At 39.0% G+C, this 23,863-nt stretch overlaps 1 protein-coding gene across 3 annotated transcripts in view; it reads right to left on the bottom strand.

Moving 5' to 3' along the window:
* The window catches only part of Mpp5 (membrane palmitoylated protein 5), an 88,244-nt gene that overhangs the window by 28,415 nt on the left and 35,966 nt on the right, over nt 1-23,863 (bottom strand). For 2 of the 3 annotated variants that reach the window (XM_037210660.1, XM_028876100.2), the window contains exons 2-3: nt 20,302-20,383; nt 17,326-17,851 (exon numbers count right to left, since the gene is read on the bottom strand). In XM_037210660.1, coding sequence (XP_037066555.1) covers nt 17,326-17,692 — 367 coding nt within the window. In that variant the 5' untranslated portion in view covers nt 17,693-17,851; nt 20,302-20,383. The remainder of the gene's footprint in view (nt 1-17,325; nt 17,852-20,301; nt 20,384-23,863) is intronic. The other variant, XM_037210662.1, reaches the window with a different exon arrangement.

The raw sequence follows: 23,863 nt of genomic DNA, 5'->3' as shown, positions 1-23,863 counted from the left end.
CACTATTTTTAAAAGAACATTACAAGTAATGGGTCCATCATATTTTACATGGCTAAAGCACAACTTATAATAATTACATTAAAGTTCAACATTTAGGATGCTTCCATTTTAACTACCATAAGCAATAAGAAGTACTTCAGTACAAAAAAATCATCGCTGCATATAAATTTGTCTGAGATTCTGTTAAGATGATTTCTAGAAACCATTACTGGAAAGATGGCTTAGTGGTTAAGAATATTCATTGGCTGTTCTTCCTGAGGACCCAGGTTTGATCCTCAAGCACCCACATTGAAGCTCATAACTGTAACTCAAGTTCCAGAGGAGCCAACACTATTCTGGCCTTTGAAGACACTAGGTTTGTAGATGGTGTACAGACATACACACAGGCAAAATATCCATACATATAAAACAAATAAATGAAAAAATTTAATTTCCAGAAATAGAGCTTTTACTTAAGATTCTCACATTTTAAAAGCCAAACTCAGCCTGTCAGTGGTGGCCCATGCCTTTAATGCCAGCATCTGGGAGGCCGAGACTGGTGGGTCTTTGTGAGTTTGAGGACAGCTAGGACTATTACACAGTGAAACGCTGTCTTGAAAACAAACAAACAAACAAAAAAAATCAAACTCATCTTAATGAGTTTTTGCTAATTTATAATACATTAGTAATTTCATTACCAATATTCAATATTATTTGCAAAACTGATTTAATAGGGAGAATGAAGTGTATTCATATTACCAATACTACTTAGGGTTTCTACTGCTGTGATAACACCATGACCAACAGCCTCTTGTGGAGGACAGGGTTTATTTCATCTTACACTTCCAGGAAACAGTCTGTCCCTGAGGGAGGTCAGGGCAGGAACCTAAAGGGAGGGACTGAGGCAGAGGTCATGGAGGAACACTGCTTATTGGCTTGCTCCCTAGGCCTTGCTCAGCCTGCTTTTTTTTTTTTTTTTTTTGAGACAGGTTTCTCTGTGTAGCTTTGCACCTTTCCTGGATCTAACTCTGTAGACCAGGCTGGCCTCGAACTCACAAAGATCCACCTGCCTCTGCCACCCAAGTGCTGGGATTAAAGGCATGTGCCACCACCGCCTGGCTATCAGCCTGCTTTCTTACACACTCCAGGACCAACAGCACTGCAGTGGCACCACCCAAAATGGGCTGGGCCCTCCCACATAAATCACCACTTAAGAAAATACCCCGCAGACTTGCCAGTCTTATGGGGCCATTTTCTCAATGTGGTTCCCTCCTCTCAGATAACTAGCTTGCATCAAGTTGACAAGACAAAACAAACTAGCTATCACAAACAACTACTTTTGTTGTCTACAAAACTAATGAATGTGTATGTCTCCTAAAATGTGAAAGTTCCTGGTCTGTGTGTTTTCTGTGCCTACTGGTATGCATACACAGCACACTCATTTTTCCAGTTACTGACCTGGCCCAAATGCTTAAGAACCATTAGTAGTTTCTGCCCTGTTCCCCAATAGGGTTTTGGGGGGAGGGGAGAGTATTAAAATGAAAATGCTTTAAAAATCTTTACTTTTAAAATTACTCACAATCTTTGGCATATGTTCCATTCTCTTTTTTCTTATTTTTCCAAAATGAAAAGTCCCTTTGTGATTTTGACAAAAACTAAGTTTGTAAATGAATCTGGCAAAAACATATAGTGGACACTGTTACAGTCACATGGGGAAATGCCTTAACTCTTGTTAGTTCTGAAGAGAAATTACCAACTTTCATTCCTTCATTTTGTATGCCACCATTTTAATAGCAGTTAAATTTTAAAACTTTACACTTAATTTTGTGTGTATTTGTGTGTGCAATGCATGTGTGTGGAGGTCAGAGGACAACTTGCAGGCATCAATTCTTGCCTTCCATTGTGTGGGTTGAACTCAGGCTGTCAGACTTGGTGGGAAGTACCTTTACCACTGAGTTAAACTTTAGACAGGCTCTAAAAGCACTTCAGTTGATTCCTGGAGTTTCATATCTATCCCTCCCAAATCAAAAGAGCCCTAGTGACCCTTGTTTTTGTTGTGTGAGTGTGTGTGCCTCTGCATGTGCACACACAAACCCCTCATTAAGTACACAGTACAATGAGAAATTACATAGTTATCAACATTTTAAAATGATTCAAAACTGAGAAAAACTACATGACCTAGGAAATTGTTCCAGAGCTATGGAAGGAAGCCTTGAAGAGAGACAGAGCTTAGGCACAAACTATTGTTATATTTACAAGAGTAGATAAGAATATGGAATTTAAGATTCTATCAAATTCTAAGAGGTGACCATATTAATAACTTTAAAGTATCTTTAGAGCAATATAGGAAAACATTTAATAACTTAAAAGAAAAAATATGAAATCTACAAAGCAGTTAAGATAATTGTCCACAATCTTAAGGGAACTACAGATACTTCCCAAAGTGGAGGGAGTCTTATTAAAAATGTTAATAACTTAACCGTTAAAAGAGGCTCAGGGGGGTTGTCTGGGAAATGAGACAAGTGAGGCGCCTCAGGCCTCACTGCTGACTGAAACCAATAAGCAACCTATTGCAGAAGGGAACTGCTTCTCGGGGTCTCTGCAACTCCAGGGAGAATGAAATTATTTTAAGACAAAAAGTTGTTGGAAAATATCTCCTGCACACTAAAGCTACTTAAAAATGACATACTACTAATACTAATACATACTACTAATATATATACTAATATATATACTAATATATAACCTATATTTTCACCTATTTGTCATAATTACTCGCATTACTTCATACCATATAGCTTTTCCAGGCTTTTTTTTCAAGGCAGATCTAACCATATAGTGACACTGTTAATTTTTGGAATTGAAATACTAATTATTCATGAGAATAAATCCCTAGGGTAAACTTCCTGAGAGTAGAAACACCTAGGACTTTGATACATATTGCCAAACTGCCTCCCAGATCTGTACCAACTTATACTGCCATAAGCAATGACTGTGAGTTTCTGCTTTCAAACAAACCAAATTAAGGATTGCTGATCTTTATTCTTTGGTGAATGAATTTCTAAGACACGGCCATTTGTATTTCTTTTTTCCATTAATTTATCCTTAATAGCTGGAATTTCACTGGTTATATTGATATTCCTGCAGTCTTAAGTGGAACACACTGAATGTAATTTCATTGCTCTATTGGAGTCATAGCTTTTAGTCCAAAGGATCTATAAAAATAACTGAAGAAGGGAGTGGGAGATGGCTCACAGTAGGAAGTGTTTGCTGCCCAAGTTCTGGTCACCAGCACCCACTGCTCACGTCGGCCCTGTGGAGTGGAGGCAAGGTTCCCGGGGCACTTGGCAGGCTCTGGGTGTAATCAGAGACCCTGCTTCAGGAAAATGAAGTGGAGAGCAACTGAAGATGACAATGGATGGCAACCCTGGCTTCCATACCGTGTACACACCTATGTACAAGCACACGTATGAACACATAGATAGACATCTCCCCTCCTCTGAAAAAAAATCACTAAAGAAATTTAAAAGAGTTATGTATCTAAGAGTCACAAATACAATTCCAATTTCAGTGTCTCTACTGATATTATTAAGTTGGCTATAATGTACCATCTTCTGAATTAGAGCCACTGACTTAAGGTATTCAAATAAGTTAGCATAATATAAGAAATCATGTATTTGGGACTATTATTTGTACCTATTTTCTCAATTACTATGAGTTTCTTTCTTTTTAAAAAAGTAATGTATTTGGCCAGGTGGTGGTGGTGGTGGCGGTGGCGGCAGTTGGCGGTGCACGCCTTTAATCCCAGCACTCGGGAAGCAGAGGCAGGCGGATCGCTGTGAGTTCTAGGCCAGCCTGGCCTACAGAATGAGATCCAGGACAGGCACCAAAACTACAAAGAGAAACCCTGTCTCGGAAAAAAACAAAACAAAACAAAAAAAACAAAAACAAAAGCAAAAAGAAAGAAAAAAAAGATATTTTTATTTTATGTGTTTTATATTATGGGTGGGTGGTTTGCCTATATATACGTCTATGCACCATGTGTGTACCTGATGCTTTTGGAAGCTAGAAGAGGGCATCTGATTACCTGGAACTGGAGTTACAGACTGTTTCGAGACACCATGTGGGTGCTGGGAATTGAATCTGGGTCCTCTGGACTGGCAATAAGTGCTCTTAACTGCTGAGCCATCTCTCCAGCCCCTACTATGAGTTTCTTATGTTTGCTTTGTTATTCTACTTCCTCCTTGGCAATTATCTGTCACCTTTACCCTTACTTTCAGATTTAAAATGAAACATGTAAATAATTTTTTCAAGTCTATCAGATAGTGTAGTCATAAGCTAGGAAAGCAGGAGGTGGTACCTAGACTAGGGATGTTAACTGAGAGAGAATGCTTGAGACCAATACCATTTGGAAGATTAGCAGAGTTAAGATACTGTTCAGAGGCTGAAGGCAAGTAGATCTCTATGAGTTTGAGGCCAGCCTGGTATACAAAGTACATTCCAGAACATCTAGAGCTACATAATAGACACCCTGTCCAAAAAACAAATAAACAAGATACTGTTCAGACAGTAAATAGGAAATTTGAAGAAATTAGTAGGCTTTTTCTGTTGATAGGATCTGAAATAATGAATACAGGTTCCAAAGAAAGGTCATGTCTAGCCAATCTGTCCACATTGATTTCTAAAGCTGTTATGACCGTGTGGCAATTTCTAACTCAGAGTGGGGAAAAACTACTCAAGAGCTGCCTTCACTTGGGGTGCTTGAGAACAAGGTAAGATCACAGGTACAGGCAGCCAGGGAATAATGATAATACAGCTGAAACTTAAAAGATTCAGGACATAGAAGCTATGCACATTCAAGGATAAAAGTAGGGGATAGAGAGATGGCTTCATGGTTAAAAGTATTGGCTGCTCTTCCAGAACCTGGGCTCAAATTCCACATGGCAGCTCACAACCATTTGCACGTCCAGTTCCAGGTGACCAGATGCCCTCTTATGGCCTCGATGGGAACCAGGCACACAAGTGGTGCACAGACATACACAAAGGCAAAATACCCATACATAAAATAGTAAGTTAAAAAGATGAAAGCAAGTAGTGAGAAAACATTAAAACTACACTAATTCTAGAAATGCCTATAAATTTCACCTAGGTGTAAGACTAATTTAAACTTGTTCCAAGGAGCATTCTTTAAACCAATACTCAAGTCTATCAAGACCTATTCATGTTTGCTTCTGTTTTTTTTTCTTTAATTACTAAAAAGTTTTCACCAAAACTCCAAATGCATTGTGTTAATCAATGTCACCAAACTAGACTGAGATCACTTGTACTGAAGCTCAGCTTTTATAACTAGGTATTACCATTACTGACTAAAACATTATGAATATTTGGCTGAATTTCATATAGCTATCGCCCTTCTTGAATAGTAAAATATAGTATATATTTTATGTGTATTACTTTATTTAATCATCATTAAAATCTTGATAAATGCTTCCCTCTGTGTGTCTCTGTTTATATAATTTTTGAAAAGGTCTCATGTAGCCCAGTGTGGTGGTTTGAATAGGAAAGGCCACCAAAGGCTCATATGTTTAAATGCTTGGTCCTAGGGAGTGCACTATTAGGAGGTGTGACCTTGTTGGAAGAAGTGTGTCAGTAGGGGGTGGGCTTTGAGGTCTAGAAGCTCAAGCCATTCACTTCCTGTTGCCTGCTGATCCAGATGTAGAACTCTCAGCTCCTTCTCCAGCACCAAGTCTGTCTGCACACTGCTATGCTTATCACCATGATAATTATGTGTTTTCCTTTATAAGAACTGTCATGGTCATAGTGTCTCTTCACAGCGATAGAAACCCTAAGAAGACACTCAGGCTGGCCTGAATCCACTAAGAAACTGGGGAAAACCATAAGGTCCTGATCCTTCTACCTCCATCTCCTGAATGCTGGGAGGTGTGCACCACCAAGCTTGTTTTTTTTTTTTTTTTTTAGCAAGGCTGGGGAATAGTACACAGGGTTTCATGCATGCTAGACAAGCAGTCTACCAACTGATCTTTATTCCCAGACCCTGAGGAACTTTTCCAAATTAAACAAAGACCAACAAGAACAAACACTTAAAGACACATCAAATTTATACAAGTGGAGAAAAATGACAGATTAGACTAATGTTATACATAAATGGCACTGTAACTTCTAACCAGGGGTGGGAGGTGGAGCTGGGGTCCAGGGCTTGAGGGTATGTACAGTATTACTTACTTGCTGTGGTTTCTGCCCATTTCAGCAACACATAATTTTTTTTTAACTTGAATTTAAAGGAATGCATGTGTTATGGCTGTATCACTACCTATTTATAGGAGACGTTTCCTACAGTTAATTGGCTTGTGTAAGCTCGCTTTCCAATTCACCCTCCAAATGCTACTTTTACAATATTGCTGCATTTTATTTTCTGATAATTTAGATAAGAATCTTATTTTTAAATATTTTCTCAGAGTGTTCTATTTAACATCATGATAGTAGGTAAAATATGGAGGCAGTTATGCAAAGTAAGCCAGAGCTGCAGGTTTTCTGACTAACAAGGTTAAATGCCTTTTTGAGAAATGGAAAGGATTTCTGATAGCAGTGCACTGCTACCAGTAACCAAGATGTACAAGATAGTCAACAGCTAGGATTTGAAGATAAATCCCACGGCTGCTTTCATGACTGAATTAACGGGGAAAGCTTGCTGGTGGCATTCTTAGGAAGAAAGCTGCCCAAAGTGCTTTTAACAAACAAGCAGAACAGGCTAAGTTACCAGTCACTCAGGTAACTTTCAAAACTTCATCAACTGTACATAGCATGACAAGATATAAACTAAACATATGTAGGTGCAGTATTTTACAGAAAATGTGAAATACCAAATAACATAAGCCCTCTAATTGAAACTAGTATAAATAAGTTGGTCACTTTAAAGGACGTCTAAATTATGCTTCATTTGCTCACAATAATTTTATCACATAAAAAATAATAAACATGTATAGCCTTAAAACATGATAAATAAAATTATACTGCTTTCTCATTTTTTGTACTAATGAACATGAGAAACTATCTTTGTTTTTTGTTGTTGTTTTGCTTTTTCCAGACAGGGTTTCTCTGTATAGCCCTGGCTGTCCTGGACCTCACTCTATAGACCAGGCTGGCCTTGAACTCACAGAGATTCTCCTGACTCTGCCTCCCAAGTGCTGAGATTAAAGGCATGTGCCACCACTACCAAGCAAGGGTTTTATCTCTGAAATTAAGAATAATGTCATAATGAGTAATACTAACAGTAACATTAAATCTGTTACTAGTTTTGATGGTTCTCAATCATCTTGATATGATTTTCAGCCTTATTTTGATCTCCAATGAAAAAATTTAATTTCATTACATTGGAACTTGAAATTGGCTCGGTAGTTAAGAGCTCTGGCTGCTCTTCCACAGGACTCAGGTTCTATTCCCAACCACCTGTAATTGCAGTTCCAGGGGATTTGATCATCTTCTTCTGGCATGCATGTGGTAAACAAACATACATGTAGGCAAAACATTAATACACATTCACATTTTTTCTATTTACTTTGTGTGTGTGTGTGTGTGCACACGCACACATGTAGGTAGTTACAGGGACAACTTGAAGGAGTTGGTGCTCTCCTACTACATGGGCCCTAGGGATATAATTTAAGGTGATTATCAGGCTCAGCAGCAAGCATCTTTACCCTGCTGGCCTCCTCACCAGCCCCCAAAATAATTACTTAAAAGATTAGAATATTTAGTTGTAAATTAAAAAAAAAAAGCTTTGTTCTAAACAGTAGATCGTTAAAGGTCTTACACCAATATGCTATATGCTATTTCGGGACAGTTCATTTCTTACCCACTAAAGAAAGTTCCCTCCACCGATGGTTGTACTTGTAAATTAAATCTACATAAGTTCTTCAACAGTAAACAAGGCCAGAGGAAATTTCAAACCATCCTATCAATTAGACAGGACAAAATCAGTCCTGACAAACATGCATGCTCTTCTGAAATTACAAGGAAGATGGGGTTAGGCTGTGCTCAGTGGGGAGCTCTCGCAATCAACACGCTTAACATCTATCTACTAGCCTAGCTCACTCTTTAGCACCGTAAAACAAAGCAAAGCAAAACAAACCCCAGGACACAGAGACAAAAGAAAAACAAGACAGGGACAGCATAAGACTTCCTTCATCCTCCCCACACAGACCAAGAAAAAGAACCCCGGACAGAGAAAACAGATGGAAGAACACAGGACTGGACAGAGACTGGCGTGAGGGCGAAGCAGGGAGCGACAAAGGGCGTCCGGGGCAGAGAGGTGGGGGATAGTCTGCAGTGTGGAGGCAGAGGTAACATGGCAAGTCTGGCTTTGGTAATAAATTCTACGGGGGTGGGGGGGGGGGGTAGGGGTGGGGTGTCACAACTTTCCTATAAAGCATTTCTTCATATCTAAATTAGATTAAATTCCTCACTGGTACAATGCATAGTTCTTTCTTACTTGATTTTCAGTAGAAATTATTATTATTATTATTATTATTATTATTATTATTATTATTATTTTCAAGAAAGGGTTTCTCTGTGTAGCTTTGCACCTTTTTCCTGGAACTCACTTGGTAGTCCAGGCTGGCCTCGAACTCAGAGATCCACCTGGCTCTGCCTCCCGAGTGCTGGGATTAAAGGCGTGCACCACCATGCCTGGCCAGTAGAAATTATTTTAAGTTCCCACTATCACATCTACTATGTCATGTGATTTAAGTGTTGATTACACATGCTAACAGAAATCAAGTATATTGTCTTTGGGATATAGTTAAAAACAAAAGCACAGGTCCTTAAATTCACCTCTTGACTTTTCTCCAGTCTTGGTTTGCTCCCAAGAATAGAAAACAGAAGGAAGACTCTAAGACAGGCAATGGGATCGGGCATGAGGGCACAACCTTACAGTTGTAGTGCTTAGAGGTGGGAGGCAGAAGCATCAGTTAGAACCCAGCACGGGCTACATAGGGAGCTCCAAGCCAGTCTGGGCTTTATAAGAAGACTTTCTCAAAAACTAATGAACCAAAAATAGGTAATAAGAAGCAAACGTCTATTTTTCCAGTACTTAAGAATCTGGACAAGCATCTGGGAACATTTTTTTAATTTACATGCATGTCTTCTCTGTGTGGCTATGCACACATCTGTGATGGTGCTTGTGGAGGCCAGAGACATCAAGGAACCAAACCTGGGTCCTTTGCAAGAGCCGTATGCTCTCTCAACAGAGAATCATCTCTCCAGTCCCCAGACTTTTTTGACTAGAACTGGGAACAGAACTAGGGTAATTGCTAAACTTACCTAGAGAAGCTAAAGACCTCTGTCTCTAGAGCTGTTTCACAGCACGAGACAGCCGTATTCTGAGTTAATATCACCGTTACTTAGTGCTTCCACTTAGCCATAAGTAGACAATCTAGCAGTTTACCCCAGCACTGAGTCCCAGGGATCAAAGCCAAAGCCTGGCTCACTCTCAGCAGGCACCCCGCGCTCACCGCACTTCGCTCACACTCCTACCCTCTTTTCTCTTTGCAAACTCAAGAACAGAAAATCCAGATTTTTGAACTTTGATTTTTAGTGGACTAGGTCAGTATGAATTTGTTTCAAATAATCAGAAACTTAAGAAAACCCTGAACAGTAATGATTCATTAAGCTAAATTTAAAAAACCCTAGAGACAGGGTTTTAACATAGTAATAAAACACTGCTTGCCTAGAATGTGCCAGGTTTTGGTTAAGTTACTAACAGTGCAACAAATAAAAACAATAACAAAAAACTCCAAATACAAGTGTACCACTTGCCTTCCATTTGGGCCTCAAGAAAACCTTAATACCAAAGGTTTAGAAAAATAAATAACTTGTCCAAAGTCAATAGTAACTAAGCGACAATAAAAATGACTTAAAATCAAGTGTGGGCCTGAGTTTTGGGCACCACATGCATGCAGGAGTCACTGAAGGTCAGGAGAGGGCATCGGATCCTCTGGAAATGGAGGTACAGGTGGTTGGACACCCCTCCCCATTGTGACCTCTGCAAGTGCAGTTAGGTCTCTTGACCATGGAGCCATCTCTCCTGGCCCCGCCAAGCACTTAACATGCCATAAAAGGAAGAAGTGAGTCTTTGCAAGAAGGGAAAAAGTTAAAAACTAGTATTACCTAGTAACAGAATCAAATTTTAGGTATGTGTAAAAAAGTTTGAATGATGTAGCACTGAATCACTTTTAGTAAAATTACATTGAAGAACCAAAATTTATAGGAGTATGTACTTATCCAGTGAATTCCTAAATCTTTAGGGAAGCTCTGATTTTAGCAATCCCACTCAGAAACTTTTCAAATGGTCTCAACACTTCAAACAAAGCTATTTTCAATTGGTTTATCACTTCATTTGCAGGAAGAAACAAATGTCAATGAAGGTATGGCTAATACAGTTTATTTAGAAGGACCTGTGGCAGGCTAAGCAGACATCTGATGGTGAAAGTAACCTCGCAAGAAAGATAATATAAAAAAGATTCATTGGCCCTAACATTTTGCTAGCTTTAAAGAAACTTATTTTTAAAAGCTTATTACAGTAGGACAAAATTGTAGTCTCACGATCAATACAAAAATTGATCAAAAGTTAGTTTATATTAGAAACGTGCAGGAGCTGTGTTACTCTAATTTCATTCTTTTTTCACCCTTGTTTTCTTCACTTTTTTCTTTTCTTCAACATTAAAATATCTGGTATAAATCAGAAGGTTCTAACCACAAAACTGAAGAGTTTCCTACACAACTGTCAAACAACTCAGTGTGTGTGTGTGTGTGTGTGTGTGTGTGTCCTTTCCTGCTGCCTCTTCAAGGATGTATCAATTACACAGACATGTTTGTAACAGAAAGTAGTTTTCTCTAGCTTATTTCCTTTATTCTGCCTACTTGTTCACAACTCTGGCCCCAAATTATGTAACTGTTAATACAAAACAGAAGCTGAAATACATAACCTAGAAATATCTGAGAAGCACTTGATTATATCTCCTACTCTGATCTACACTTTTTTCAGAATTTGTCTTACAAGATAGTTTGCTCTGATAAATGAGAAAATTTATTTTATTTGTAATAAAGCAAGGTTTTAAATGTATGTCAATTTTAAGGAAATCTTAATAAATTAAAATTCTTATAACTTGTAGCAGTATTATTTACTGGATTCTGACTGCTTTGAAAAAAATTCAATTTATCCCTTCTGAGTATTTTCTATATCAATTCCCCTTTTTGAGTCTTTATTATTATACATTACAAATTTACAAATACTTTCACTTAAAATAACCTTTCTAATCACATTTTATATTCTTATGGAATATTTTGTCTACTCACAGATAAATGATGTGTCGTTTGGAAACTGAAGGTGTCTTCTCAGAGAAATAAACCGGCTGCCCCATCCTTCCCTCACTTAAAACAACACTGTTGTTTCTGGCTGTGAAGGCTGACGCCGTCTCCTATCATGTGTGTTTAATTAAAATACTGACAAGTAGACACTTAATTTTTAAGGGAGTATTTCTGTTGTAGTCTGATGTGTTAGCAGATTATTAGCAGAGAAAAATATTTGGTAAACACTATTACACTTCTTTAGAAGTATTTTTCAGTTCTTGCACAAAATGATGAGTTTCATTATGATTTATTAAATCTTCTGAGAAATACATTACTAATACCTGGCACTATATTTTAATTTACTTTAAACAGCCTTAAGTTCAAAGTCCACAATGAAGGTATTAATGAAAACCACAGTGGATTATAAATTGGAAGAAAGAATAGTTCTTTTAAACCTGTAGGAAAGCGAGTTATGGAATCCATGAGCAGGAACAGAGAAAAGCAGGGAATGTCGCTTAGTGGTGAGGGGAGAGAAGAGGAGTCGAAAGCAGAGGAGGAAGAATATAAAGAGAGGGAGAGGAGGGCTGGAAACTCACTAGAAAGGCTGAGACAGGAGGATAACTTGAACCCAAGAAATGTGAGACCAATTAGAACAATGTAGTGAGAAAAAAGAATATGAAAAATCAAAAAACAAATAATAAAACTAGAAATTATTTTACTTTTTGTGTGAAAACAAAACATTACATTTTCCCTAAACTAACCTAGCTTAAGCTACAATACATTGTGCCAACAGCCTGATTCTAAGTAGTACACATGGACAAATGCATTAAGATTTTAAACTAATAACAGATCAATTCAGACTACGTGAGGGAGGGAGAAGGAAAAAGGGAGAGATGGTGAGAAATGAGGGGTAAGCAAGAAGAAATAGGGAATGACTTTCAGTGGGGAAAGTACTAAAATTCCTTCATGTAAGTGTACTAAATACGTATTTTCCCACTGTAATTACATCTGAAGGCATGCAGACTTGACTATCTCTGAACACATTGTTGGAATAAACCTGGAACAAACTCTGTCAGATCCTGACCAAGGAACTTCCCCTTCCCTTCCGACTTGCTGAGACCCCACACCCCATATTGAAACTCGAGCCCCTTCTCCCTCACCACCTAACTCAGTCCCCCGTTGTCATCTGCATCCTGAAAGCTGCATCACGGTAGCCCCAATACCCAATAGGCAGGGCAAGGCAGTTTTGAAAGATAAAATGGCCTTGTCTGGACAAACAATTCCAGGAGGTAGAGACTGAAAAAGGCCCCTGCAGCTGCACTTAACTTCCCATTCCTAAAACCCCTAAACAAACTCCAAGTACTCCCGTCCCTCTTTGCAGAACACTCCTCCACATATATCCAGGTTCAAACAGTCCTTTCTGCTGAGGCCAAACTGGTCTCTTTCTGACTTCTGTCTCTTTAAGCTGCCCCAGAAGTCTAACATACATTATCTATGATTTTTTTAAAACAGGCATGAACATCTGAAATAGGCGTTCTAAAAAAAAAAATTACCAAAGCAAAATAAATGTGATAGAATAGAAACTGCTCCATATCTGAAATAAAAAGACTCATCGAAGAACAAATGTAGCATATATATGAAGCTTGTGGGCAAATTAGGGTTAGCATGAGCCCTGGCCCGGTGCATAAGGTGCAGGTTAGATAGATATCACACTATCTAAACCACTACTTGCTGCAGTAGCAACACCAGATCTGGCAAATTCAAACTGGACCCTCCCAGGTATTAGTCTGATATCTTTATCAAGTGTGATGTGACTGAGATTCAACTATTGCTCCTTTTGTTATTTTGTTTGAGACCACGTCTCATCATGCTGCCCTGGCTGGTCTGGAACTCACAATCTTCTCACATTCGTTCCCCAGTAGCTAGGATTACATGTGTGCACTGGTACTGGCTACTTCCTTCATCTCTGAAATAGAGATGATAGAGGCCTTCTTAACAGGATTGTTATAGGAACGGTGTTTGCTAGGGTACCTAGGCTGCAGGGTTCACCAGGCATGGGAATGGCAGAATGACGACAATAACATAAAAAAAGGAAGCATGTCTTTATCACATCTAAAAACCAGGAACCACAAGAAACAGCACCAGCTCTAAAGAAAACACAAATTAACGTGCAGGGCAACATTTCTCAAAATGACTTCTACTGGCTTCCAACACACCTCTGAAAGTGTTGGTGTGTGCAGGAATAACATCATTGATTAAATATTCTAAGTGTGGTAATACATATCTGCCATCACTCATCAATCTCATTAGATCTACACTGCCAGCTAACATTATAAAGGCTTAAAGAAATTCTTTTGTTTTTTTGGTTTTTCGAGACAGGGTTTCTCTGTGTAGCTTTGCGCCTTTCCTGGAGCTCACTTGGTAGCCCAGGCTGGCCTCGAACTCACAGAGATCCGCCTGGCTCTGCCTCCCGAGTGCTGGGATTAAAGGCGTGCGCCACCAACGCCCGGCAAGGCTTAAAGAAATTCTTTATGAGAAGGCTTTTAACCTAATATTCTTATGTTTTTTTGACACAGAACTCTTTGCATATAAATTGTATCCTAGGTCCTGGTTTTCAGTTTTTATCAGGCAATAGAATTTAGAGATAAGTTGATCCTACATGAGCAGTTCCTGTTTGTCTTACTGACAGTCATAAAAAATAGATTTTAAGATGTAGTTATCATTTTCATTATTGTTTAACTTTGCTTTCCAGTAGTTTGATTAAAAAAAATTGAGTTAATAGGAAAGATGAAAATATCAACTCACTTTACAGTATAAAGCCTGTAGTAATCATTTGTGCTGGTTAGTTTCTGACAACCTGACACAAAACTAGACATATCTGGGAAGAGAGAGTCTTAAATGAGGAACTGCATCTTTTCAGACTGGCCTGTGGGCATGTCAGGGAGGTATTTTTTTGAATACCAACTGATGTGGGAGGGTGCAAACCATTGTGGGCAGTGCCACTCCTAGGCAGGTGGTCCTGGGCTACTGTATAAAAGAGTAAGCTGAGCAAGTCACATAGATCATGCCAATGAGTAGCTTTCCAGCAGAGCTCCTACCCTAACTTCCCTCAATGATGAACTCTGATTCTCCCCAAGTCGCTTTAGGTCATTGTGTTCATCACAGCAACAGGAAGCAAAGGAGGCCACGAGTAGTACAGGAGTGCAGTATTTCTGTGACAGATCTGACCATAATGTTTTCGGGAGGACTGTGGCGAAAACTGGAACCTAGGGCTAGTGCTTAGAGCTTAACAGGCTGTTCTGTTAACAGCCTGGAAGAGAAGAAGATCAAGGGAAATGCAGACAATGGAAGCCCAGCATGTAAAGAGAAGTTTGAGAGTCTCTCAAAGATTTTATTAGGGCTTTCCTATGATATTTTCAAATTAAGAATCTCTAGTTTCTGGTTGCTGCGGTTGAAGAATCATCAGTGAATTCTAATAGACAAGCATCACTAAAGTGAAATTTTTGCTTAGGTAGGACAATTGATACTAGTTAGCAGAGGCTGAAAAATAAACTGTGATTAACAAGAGACCAGCAACACTGTCGATATATTGTGTACCCTAATAAACTTGCTTGAAGAGCCAAGGACAGAGCCAGCCACTAGATTAGACAGTGAGGCCAGGCAGTGGTGGCACACACCTTTAATCCCAGTACTGGGAAGCACACACACCTTTAATCCCAGGAAGTGATGTCTGGGCAGAGAAAGGTATATAAGGCGTGAGGAAACAGAAACTCCATCTCTTGAGGCTGAGGATTTTGTAGAGGTAAGAACTAGTGGCTGGCTGTTCTGCCTCTCTGATCTTTCAGCTTTCACCCCAGTATTTGCCTCTGGGTTTTTATTATAAGACCTCTTAAGATTTGTGTTACGGGTTGGGGATTTAGCTCAGTGCAAGTGCAAGGCCCTGGGTTCGGTCCCCAGCTCCGGGGGGGAGGGAGGGGAATGAGATTAGTGTTACAACACTAAGGTGAAATTTTTTGGCAACTATTTCCTCCAGGAGAACACAATAAAGCTGTGGTCCCCACCAAGGCTGCACCTCAAGATGGCAGATGAAACTGGCAATGTGAAAGTCTCCCACACAGTTTGTGCTGACTGGTTTTTGAAGGCACAAAATTTCAGAACTGAAGAGGTCATGAAGACAAGCTGAGGCCTGGCACCTTGTGGCGGGTAGGAATCCCTGAGAGGACATGAGAGGCCACAGGTGAAGATGTAGCCTTCACTACAGTGGAGACTCCAGAATATTGGGAGATGACAATACCATGGGATAACCACCAAGGATTGTAGTATGGTGGAGTGAAGCCAACTGAGCCTATGACACAAGCTGTGTTTTGCAGACGGCAGAGCTAAGAGGCTGAGCTGCCCAAGCCCTTTGGTACTTAGAAGATCATAACTGAGTTCCAGACATTGGACACTGGTCCATTTACACTACTGGGATTTTGCTTTGATTTGATTATAACTGTTCAATGGTTTTTCCCTTTTGAAATAAGAAAGCATATAACTTGTTTTTTTATTTTCTAAGGTTTATTTTTATCATTTTAATTATGTGTACGGAGGTGGGGAGTATGTGTACATGAATGCAAGTGCTCAAATAGGTCAGTGGAATGAGATCCCCTGGAGCTAGGTTTATAGCAGTTGTAAGCCACCTGATGTGAGTCCTGGGAAGTGAACTCAGGAAGAGCAGTATGTGCTCCTAACAACCGTATTTTGTTTTAGAGGAGCATACAGTAAGAGATTTTGGATTTTTAAGAATTTGGGCTTTTAAATTGCAGGAATTTTTAAAACACTGTGGAAATTTTAAAAGTTAGATTGTCTTACACTGTGATATTAATATTAACACAATACATTGGGGACAAGTAAGAAAGGAACAGCTATGGTTTAATAGTGATGTATTTGTATATCATGTTGGCAAAGGGTCAGTTCTGCTGGTTTATATTAATTTGACATAAACCTAGACTTATCTGAGAAGAATCTAAGTTGAGGAATTACCTGTCATATTGACCTATAGGCATGGCTGGGAGCATTTTCTTGACTAATGGCTGATGTGAGGGGGCAGACTATGGTGGGCAGTACCACTGGTTATAATGCATGTTCCTAAGAATTGTAACAGTCCCCCCAAATTGAGGGAATGTCTGCTTTAGGAAGGAAGGGGAGGATCGTGAGCCTCATGAAATAAACAAAAAGGCACATGTCAGGGAGAACAGGAACTTACAATCTCATTCTTCAGGGCCCCTTCCCAGCAGTTAAAAAAAAAAAAACAATTATTGGGGGCAGAGGGGAGACTCTGGCCAACTAAACTGGCTGAAAAAGAAATTCAGACTGTCAAGCTGTCTGTCAGCTGCATAGAGACAGTGAAGTTTGCAGTTTTGGGGAGCTGCTACCCACATTGGTATTTCTGGTGCTGAGCTGCTTTTACATTATCCTTGCTCCTTGTAAGTAACCCTTTACCCATAGTCCAGTTAGTAACCCCAATAAAAAATGCATTGGCTCACCAAATTGGACATTGGTGCAACCATTACTTTGGTCTGTCCTGGCTCCTTTTCTGGGATGAACAGACATGTATTATATCTCCCCAGGAAAAGTCTGTGAAACAACAGCCACCCCTGGGCAGTTAAAAAAAGCAATTTGAGGAAGCAAGTCACGGGTAAGCCAGAAAGTAGCTTTCCTCTAAAGTTCCTGCACTGACTTCCCTCAGTAACCGACTGTAAACTAGGACATGCAAGCAATCGTTCTTCCCCAAATTGCTTTCGGTTGTGATGTTATCCCAGCAACAGAAAGCAAACTAGGACAATATTCAAAGCAATGCTTTTGTTCTAAGTACAAAGACCTGATCCTAGTCTTTAATTCAACTTGCCATTACTTACATCCTCTTAAAGCTGGCCTTCTCATAGACATTCTGTGACAGTGTAAGCAAACCAAAGCCAAACATGCTGTGCTATCTTTACTCACCTAATATTTTCACAGCATAGTGAGGACTTTCTAAAACTATTCCTTCTTCTGTGTCAAATATAGGGTTATCTATTCCAGTCTTTGGAGGAATTTGAGCTAGTTTCTTCAGTCTCATGGAAGAGTTTAGGTCAAGTTCTTGCTTTTTCCCTTCTTCCTCACGCCTGCGTCTCATATCCTCCTGCTGCTGCCGAATCCTCTCCAGCTGTGCACTTCTTCGCACGGGCATCATCCTGGTGCCCAAATCTCCAGGGCAGTCAACAGCCATCTCTCGGTGCTTCTGATGTTCCTCTGGTGATGCAAGATCAAGATTTTTTATTCCGATGGCTGATTCCTCTGTTACATGCCCATTCATATACGATGTTGTCATGGTTATCTATAAACACCTGTACCACTTTTTAGATATCAATTTTTCCTATAAAGCCAATTCTTTTAATTCTGTAGTATAAAATCCATGTTACTTCAAAGAAAAAAAAATAACTTCTCATATCACATAATAACGCTATGAAAATGTATCCATGAGGGAAATCTAAGAGGAAAGATGAAGGGAAAAGTGTAAGAATTACAATATAAAAACAAACTTTACATAGCCCACTTCCCATTTCTATACAATATAGAAAATATCAACTAAGTTCTTAATGTAGTTTACAATACAAATTAAGGCCATGCATTCCTTTCATTTTACAGATAATGTTGAGGACATCAAGGTATTTTTAAAAAAGTTGCCCCTCCAGAACATGAAGCATACTATTCAATTTACAGGTTAAGAAAACCAGTTTACTGTAAAGTTTAGCAGAGTGAGAAAGTAAAACGGTTTGGCTATTAATTCTGTAGAGAATAGGTGCTTGGGATATAAGGAGATATTTCAACAGTCACTTTAAACATCTTATGTTTAATTACCGCACACAGGATTAGTTAACTGTGTGAACAACAGCCATGTAAATGGATTACTTGAAATACAGAAAGTGTTTTAAGGTAAAATTCATTTTTAAGTGGGTTTTGTAATGAAGATGATGCCTCATAACAATAAGGCTTATCAGTGAAACTATCTAAGGACAAAACTACATAGGTTAGAAAAGGACTATGTAGAACATCAGTTTTTATAACTGGTGATATTTTATAAAGAAAATTAAAATTAACTTTGTAAGGACTCATTTGAGAAAATGGTAGTTTCTGTACCATTAAACCAAAGACATCCAGCAAAAGGAGCACACAGACCAGAAAAATGAATTTTCATTTTGGCTCTATTATATTTCCCAGCTTGTTGTTTAGAGTTTCCCTCTGAACCTCAGAGGCACTTAGAAAATTTACTCACAGAACTTTTTTTTTAGTTTTAAAAAAGATAATGTATACAAGTTACAATATAAATATGTGCTATTAGTATTAACTTGATTCTATCTTAAGAGTCCTCCAACATAAATTAAACTAGAAAAACAGTTTATTCAATGGCACTAAGTTTTAATCAAGCCACTTAGGCATAAATACACAGGATGTTTATGTGTGCAGACCCACACATTAAATTTAATTAGCTTCTTCTGCCCAGGCTTTAAAAATATTGACAATAATGAGCCTTCTACCTCCTTGAGTTGAGCATCATCTCAGTAAATATGTTTAGAGCACAATGCTGACTGAGTAAAATCCAGGTTTTTAGACAGTGTTCCTAATTCCAATCAATCTTCTCTCAAATGTCATTACAGTGAAACAGGGAAAAGAGGCAAACTACTTAATACAAATAAACACCTGTACAGGCTCTAGGAGAACTACGAAGATCAACAATCAAGAGGAGAGATACAAATGACAGGAACTACTAACATTGTATTTTTGTAAGAATGACAGATTATCCTCCATCAAACTTTAAGTCTCTTTATTTATAAGCATGTGACCTATACAGAAGCACCATATTTACCATTATGTTGACTTCTGTTCCATGAAAATTAGAGCTATTTAATTTATATTAGGTGATCTTTAAACTTTGTGTTAATTATAAAAAGGAATAAATTAGAGACAGCTTACTTAATGTTTTCATTATAAATAAGCAGAAACTTTGTGTAGGAGTTACTATAGTGCTATGGTTAATTTTAATTTTAAAAACCTAGAAAGTTACATATTTCCAAAAATGAACTCTTAGTTTTTTAATTTGTAATTATTGGCTATTTTAAAGTGTATGTATATTCACTACACTGAATCATGAAAAAGAATTATAAATCACACATCTGGATCAGAATTCTCATTGTTAGACTATTATTAATCCACTTAACACTCTATTTTAGCTATTTCTCCTAAGTAAGTGTCCAGTTTAGTGAGAGAGAGAAAAATTAAATGCTTATTTTCCTCTGGTTCTCCTCATCGGATTTCAAATGTATTAGAGAACAGGCTATGTCTTATTTTTACATCTCCAGTACTTAACATAATACATGTTATAGAGGAAATGTCCAAGAAATATTTGTACAACTAAACTCAGAGTATCAGAAGTTTGAAGAGGGTGCAGACATCTAAAATAGAGTAACAAGAAACAAGGAAAATCTAAGGATTCAGTTCTTTGTGCTGCACTCTGAAGTACAACTAACCATACACAAGTAGGTCTGTTGTAGATAAATGGAAATCACATGACCAAATGATAGAGATGGAGGAAACTAAAACTCAACACCAAGAAACAACCATTTGTACCAAAGCTGGGGGACAAAGCAGGTTATTGGGAAAATAGTTTCTTATTTAATCTTAAGCTTTCGGTAGAGAGACAGGAAAGAGACTTCACATGCATGATTATGTTCACTGCCTACCTAGAGTCTAACCACTCCCCCTCCAGTTCATCTTTCCTTCTCTTTTCTAGCATGTGACACCCTTTGACCAGCAGCTGGAAAGTCTCATTTTAAGTGATCAGCATTCCTCTGACATTTTAAGAGGCTGGACTATGTTTCCATAGAAACAGCTTTGTCAGCTAATACAGGACTTAGGCCAAAAATAGTGAAAAGAACTTACATTATGCAAACTGAAAAACCTTGTCTTCTATCTGTTTCTCTACTCTTGATTTTTCTCCAAAATTCAGGTTAGTTTTTTTATTCTGCAAAACAGAAAAAGGAGATAATTAACTAAGCATAAGAGTATGCAACTAACCAAGTGTTATATAATGTTTTGTGGGCAAATGAAAAGAAAAGGGTAATTCAGCATGATAGTCTTTTTGCAGATAGTTAGTTTTTTTTTTTTTGCAAAAGTTACATATATATATATAAAAATTATATAATTTTTTTGCACACCACTATCATCCCAGTCACTAAGAGACATCAATTAAAATCAATGTTGTTATATATTAGTGTAAACACAAACTGCTAATCATGGTGGTAAATGTCTGTAAGGCCAGTGCATGGGGAGTACTAAGACAAGTGGATTCTTGGAACTCATTGGCCAGCCAACCCAGCCAAAATAATGAGCTCCAGGTTCAGTGATAGATACTGTTTCAAAAAATTAGGGTAAAGGGGGGTTGAGGAGCTTACACACGCACATGTATATGTGTATACCCACACAAATACATATATACACCACACATACACACACCAGAAAGAAAAAGCTAGTTATAAAAGCCCACATACTGTACAATTCTATTTATTGTCTAGAACTGGTAAGACTATAAAGACAGAAAGTAAATAGGTTGCTTAGGATTTAGGTGGGAAGGTGGGCAAGAGAATTGTAACTGAGGTGTGTAGTTCCTGCCTCTGGGTTCTTGCCTATTTAATGGACTGTAAAAAGTAAGATGAAATAAATCTTTGCTTCCCCTAAGCTGTTTTCAGTTTTTGGTCACTGTGTTTATCACAGCAACAGAAACCAAACTAAAACAATAAAATCATTAAGATTAAAAAGACTAGCTTTGGGTTGGGGATTTAGCTCAGTGGTAGAGCACTTGCCTAGCAAGCGCAAGGCCCTGGGTTCAGTCCTCAGCTCTGGAAAAAATAAATAAATAAATAAAAGACTAGCTTTACTATGCATTGAAAGAAGGTGTGGAGAAACCCAAACTCTTTGAAAGTTCAAGGACTCAGTTCTCTCCTTCTGCCATGTGGGTCCCAAGGATGGACTCAGATTTGTAAGACTTGGCAGCAAGCACTTTTACCTGCAGCTCTCTCCAGCCCTACATAAACTATTTTTAAAATTCACTAAACACTTAAAATCAGATTTTAATGTGAGTTTTGCCAATTCATCAATTTTAAAGGAAAACAAAACCTGAGTATACACTTAAAATGACATCTTCTAGAGCTGGGGATAAAGCCTAGTCTACAATTATTACTTAGTATGCATGAGACCCTGTGTTCAAATGCCAGCCTACACACACACACACACACACACACACACACACACACACACACACACACAAAATAAAAAGGAGATATCATTGTTATGTGTGAATTATACCTCAAAGGAACAGCTGTATGTGTGTTACTAGGAGTGAGGTTGGGGGTGTGACACAGACAGACTCATATAGCTCAGGCTGGCCCAACTCACTATGTAGCTGATGATGACCTTGGAACTCCACTGCACCCCCCCCCCCAGGGGGGAAATAATCACAGAAGGAACTAGCTTTATCCAAAACAAAGTAAATACAAGTCAAAATTGAAATACATTTGGGTTAATCATACAAGGTATCAACTCGGAAATTATTACTCAGTAAAAAAGGGTACAACTTTAACAAAAATCAATTCACGATCCAGCTGAAAAAAAAATTTTGTTTGTTTGTTTGCTTTGAGACCGGGTTACATATGGCGTAGGCTGGCCTAGAATCCGACATGTGACTGAGGCACTGAGGCAGACTGGCAGCTCCTGACCCTCCTGCCTCCTTACCTTACCCTCAGTGCGGGGACTACAGGCATGCATTATATCCCTGGCTGGAGAACTAGTTCATAAATTTCAGAAGGAAAGAACTGCTGTTCTTGTCTTGGAGATCTATACTTTTATTATTTTTAACTACATGCATTTGTATCTTTTTGGGGTACGTGCACACATGTGCTAGTTCCTGTGGAGGCCAGAGGCATAGATCCCTGGAGCTGGAGTTACAGATAGTGAGCCACCTGATATGGGTACTGGGAAGAGGAGTATCTGCTCTTAACCACTGGACCACCTCTCCAACACAGGAAGCCTTTGTAAAGAAATACTTTTAAACATCTGAAGTAAACTGAACTCAGTTAGCTCAATAGCACACTATTAAATTAAAAGACCAAGTACAAATAACCTGGGTTTACTTTTTAGTAGAACACACTGGCAAGTCTTGTAAGGTCATTTTAAAATCTTACACAGTTTAGGTTTCAGATAAGAGTGCATTTACTTGTCATCCACATTAATTGCATTCCAAAGGAGTTATTGCTATTTGCACATCATTAAAACTAACTATATTAAAACAAACAATGCCAAGTAAGTTTATAGGGAGTGGAAGCAAAATTCCATTAAAAAAATATTTAGCTGGGCACCATGGTGCACATCTATAACTCTGGAACTTGGAATACGATGCAGGAGGATCAAGAGTTCAAAACATACAAGGCTGGGCATGGCGTCTCATACCTGTAAACTCGAGGATCCCTGAGTCAGACTAGCCTGTACTATACAAAAGTTCCCAATGAGCCTCAGCGACAAATTAAGACTCAGCCTCCAAAAACAAAAAAGCTGCTGGGTGGTGGTGGCGTACACCTTTAATTCCAGCACTTAGAAGGCAGAGGCAGGCGGATCTCTGTGAGTTCAAGGCCAGCCTGGTCTACAAAGTGAGTTTCAGGAAAGCTAAGGAAGGCTACACAAAAAAACCCTGTCTCAAAAAACAAAAAAACAAACAACAACAACAACAAAGTTTATAGAGTAAAAACCCAATTAGAACAAGGAGGGAGATACCATGATGAAGACCCCAGGGGAATAGGAAGAAGCAGAGTGCTAGAGAGGTCCCCAGAAATCCACAAAGATACCTCCAACTGTAGACTACTGGCAATGGTCGAGAGAGTGCCTGAGCTGACCTGCTCTGGTGATCGGATGGCCGAACACCCTGGCTGTCATGATAGAACTCTCATCCAGTGTCTGATGGAAGTGGATGCAGAGATCCATGGCCGAGCCCCACCGGGAGCCCAATTGGCGAGAGATATTGAGACCATGATTGGAAAAAGCACAGGGACAAATAGCCAAACTAGTGGAAACATATGAACTATGAACCAATGGCTAAAAAGCCCCCATGGAACTGGACTGGGCCCTCTAGATAAGTGGGACAGTTGATTAGCTTGAACTGTTTGGGAGGTCCCCCAGGCAGTGGAGCCGGGACCTGTCCTTGGTGCATGAACTGGCCTTTTGGAGCCTAGGGCCTATGCTGGGACACTTTGCTCAGCCTTGGTGTAGGGAGGAGGCGACTGGACCTGCCTTGGCTGAGTCTACCAGGATGGGCTGACTCCTCAGGGGAGACCTTGCCTTGGAGGAGGTGGGAATTGGGGGTGGACTGGCTGGGGGGAGGGCTGGGGATGGGAGGAGGGAGGACAGGGGAATCCATGGCTGATATGTGAAATTAAGTTAATTATAATATATATAT

The sequence above is a fragment of the Peromyscus leucopus genome, chromosome 14 (genome assembly GCF_004664715.2).
Source record: "Peromyscus leucopus breed LL Stock chromosome 14, UCI_PerLeu_2.1, whole genome shotgun sequence".
Classification (NCBI taxonomy): domain Eukaryota; kingdom Metazoa; phylum Chordata; class Mammalia; order Rodentia; family Cricetidae; genus Peromyscus; species Peromyscus leucopus.
This window is presented reverse-complemented; position numbering and strand designations above follow the sequence as displayed.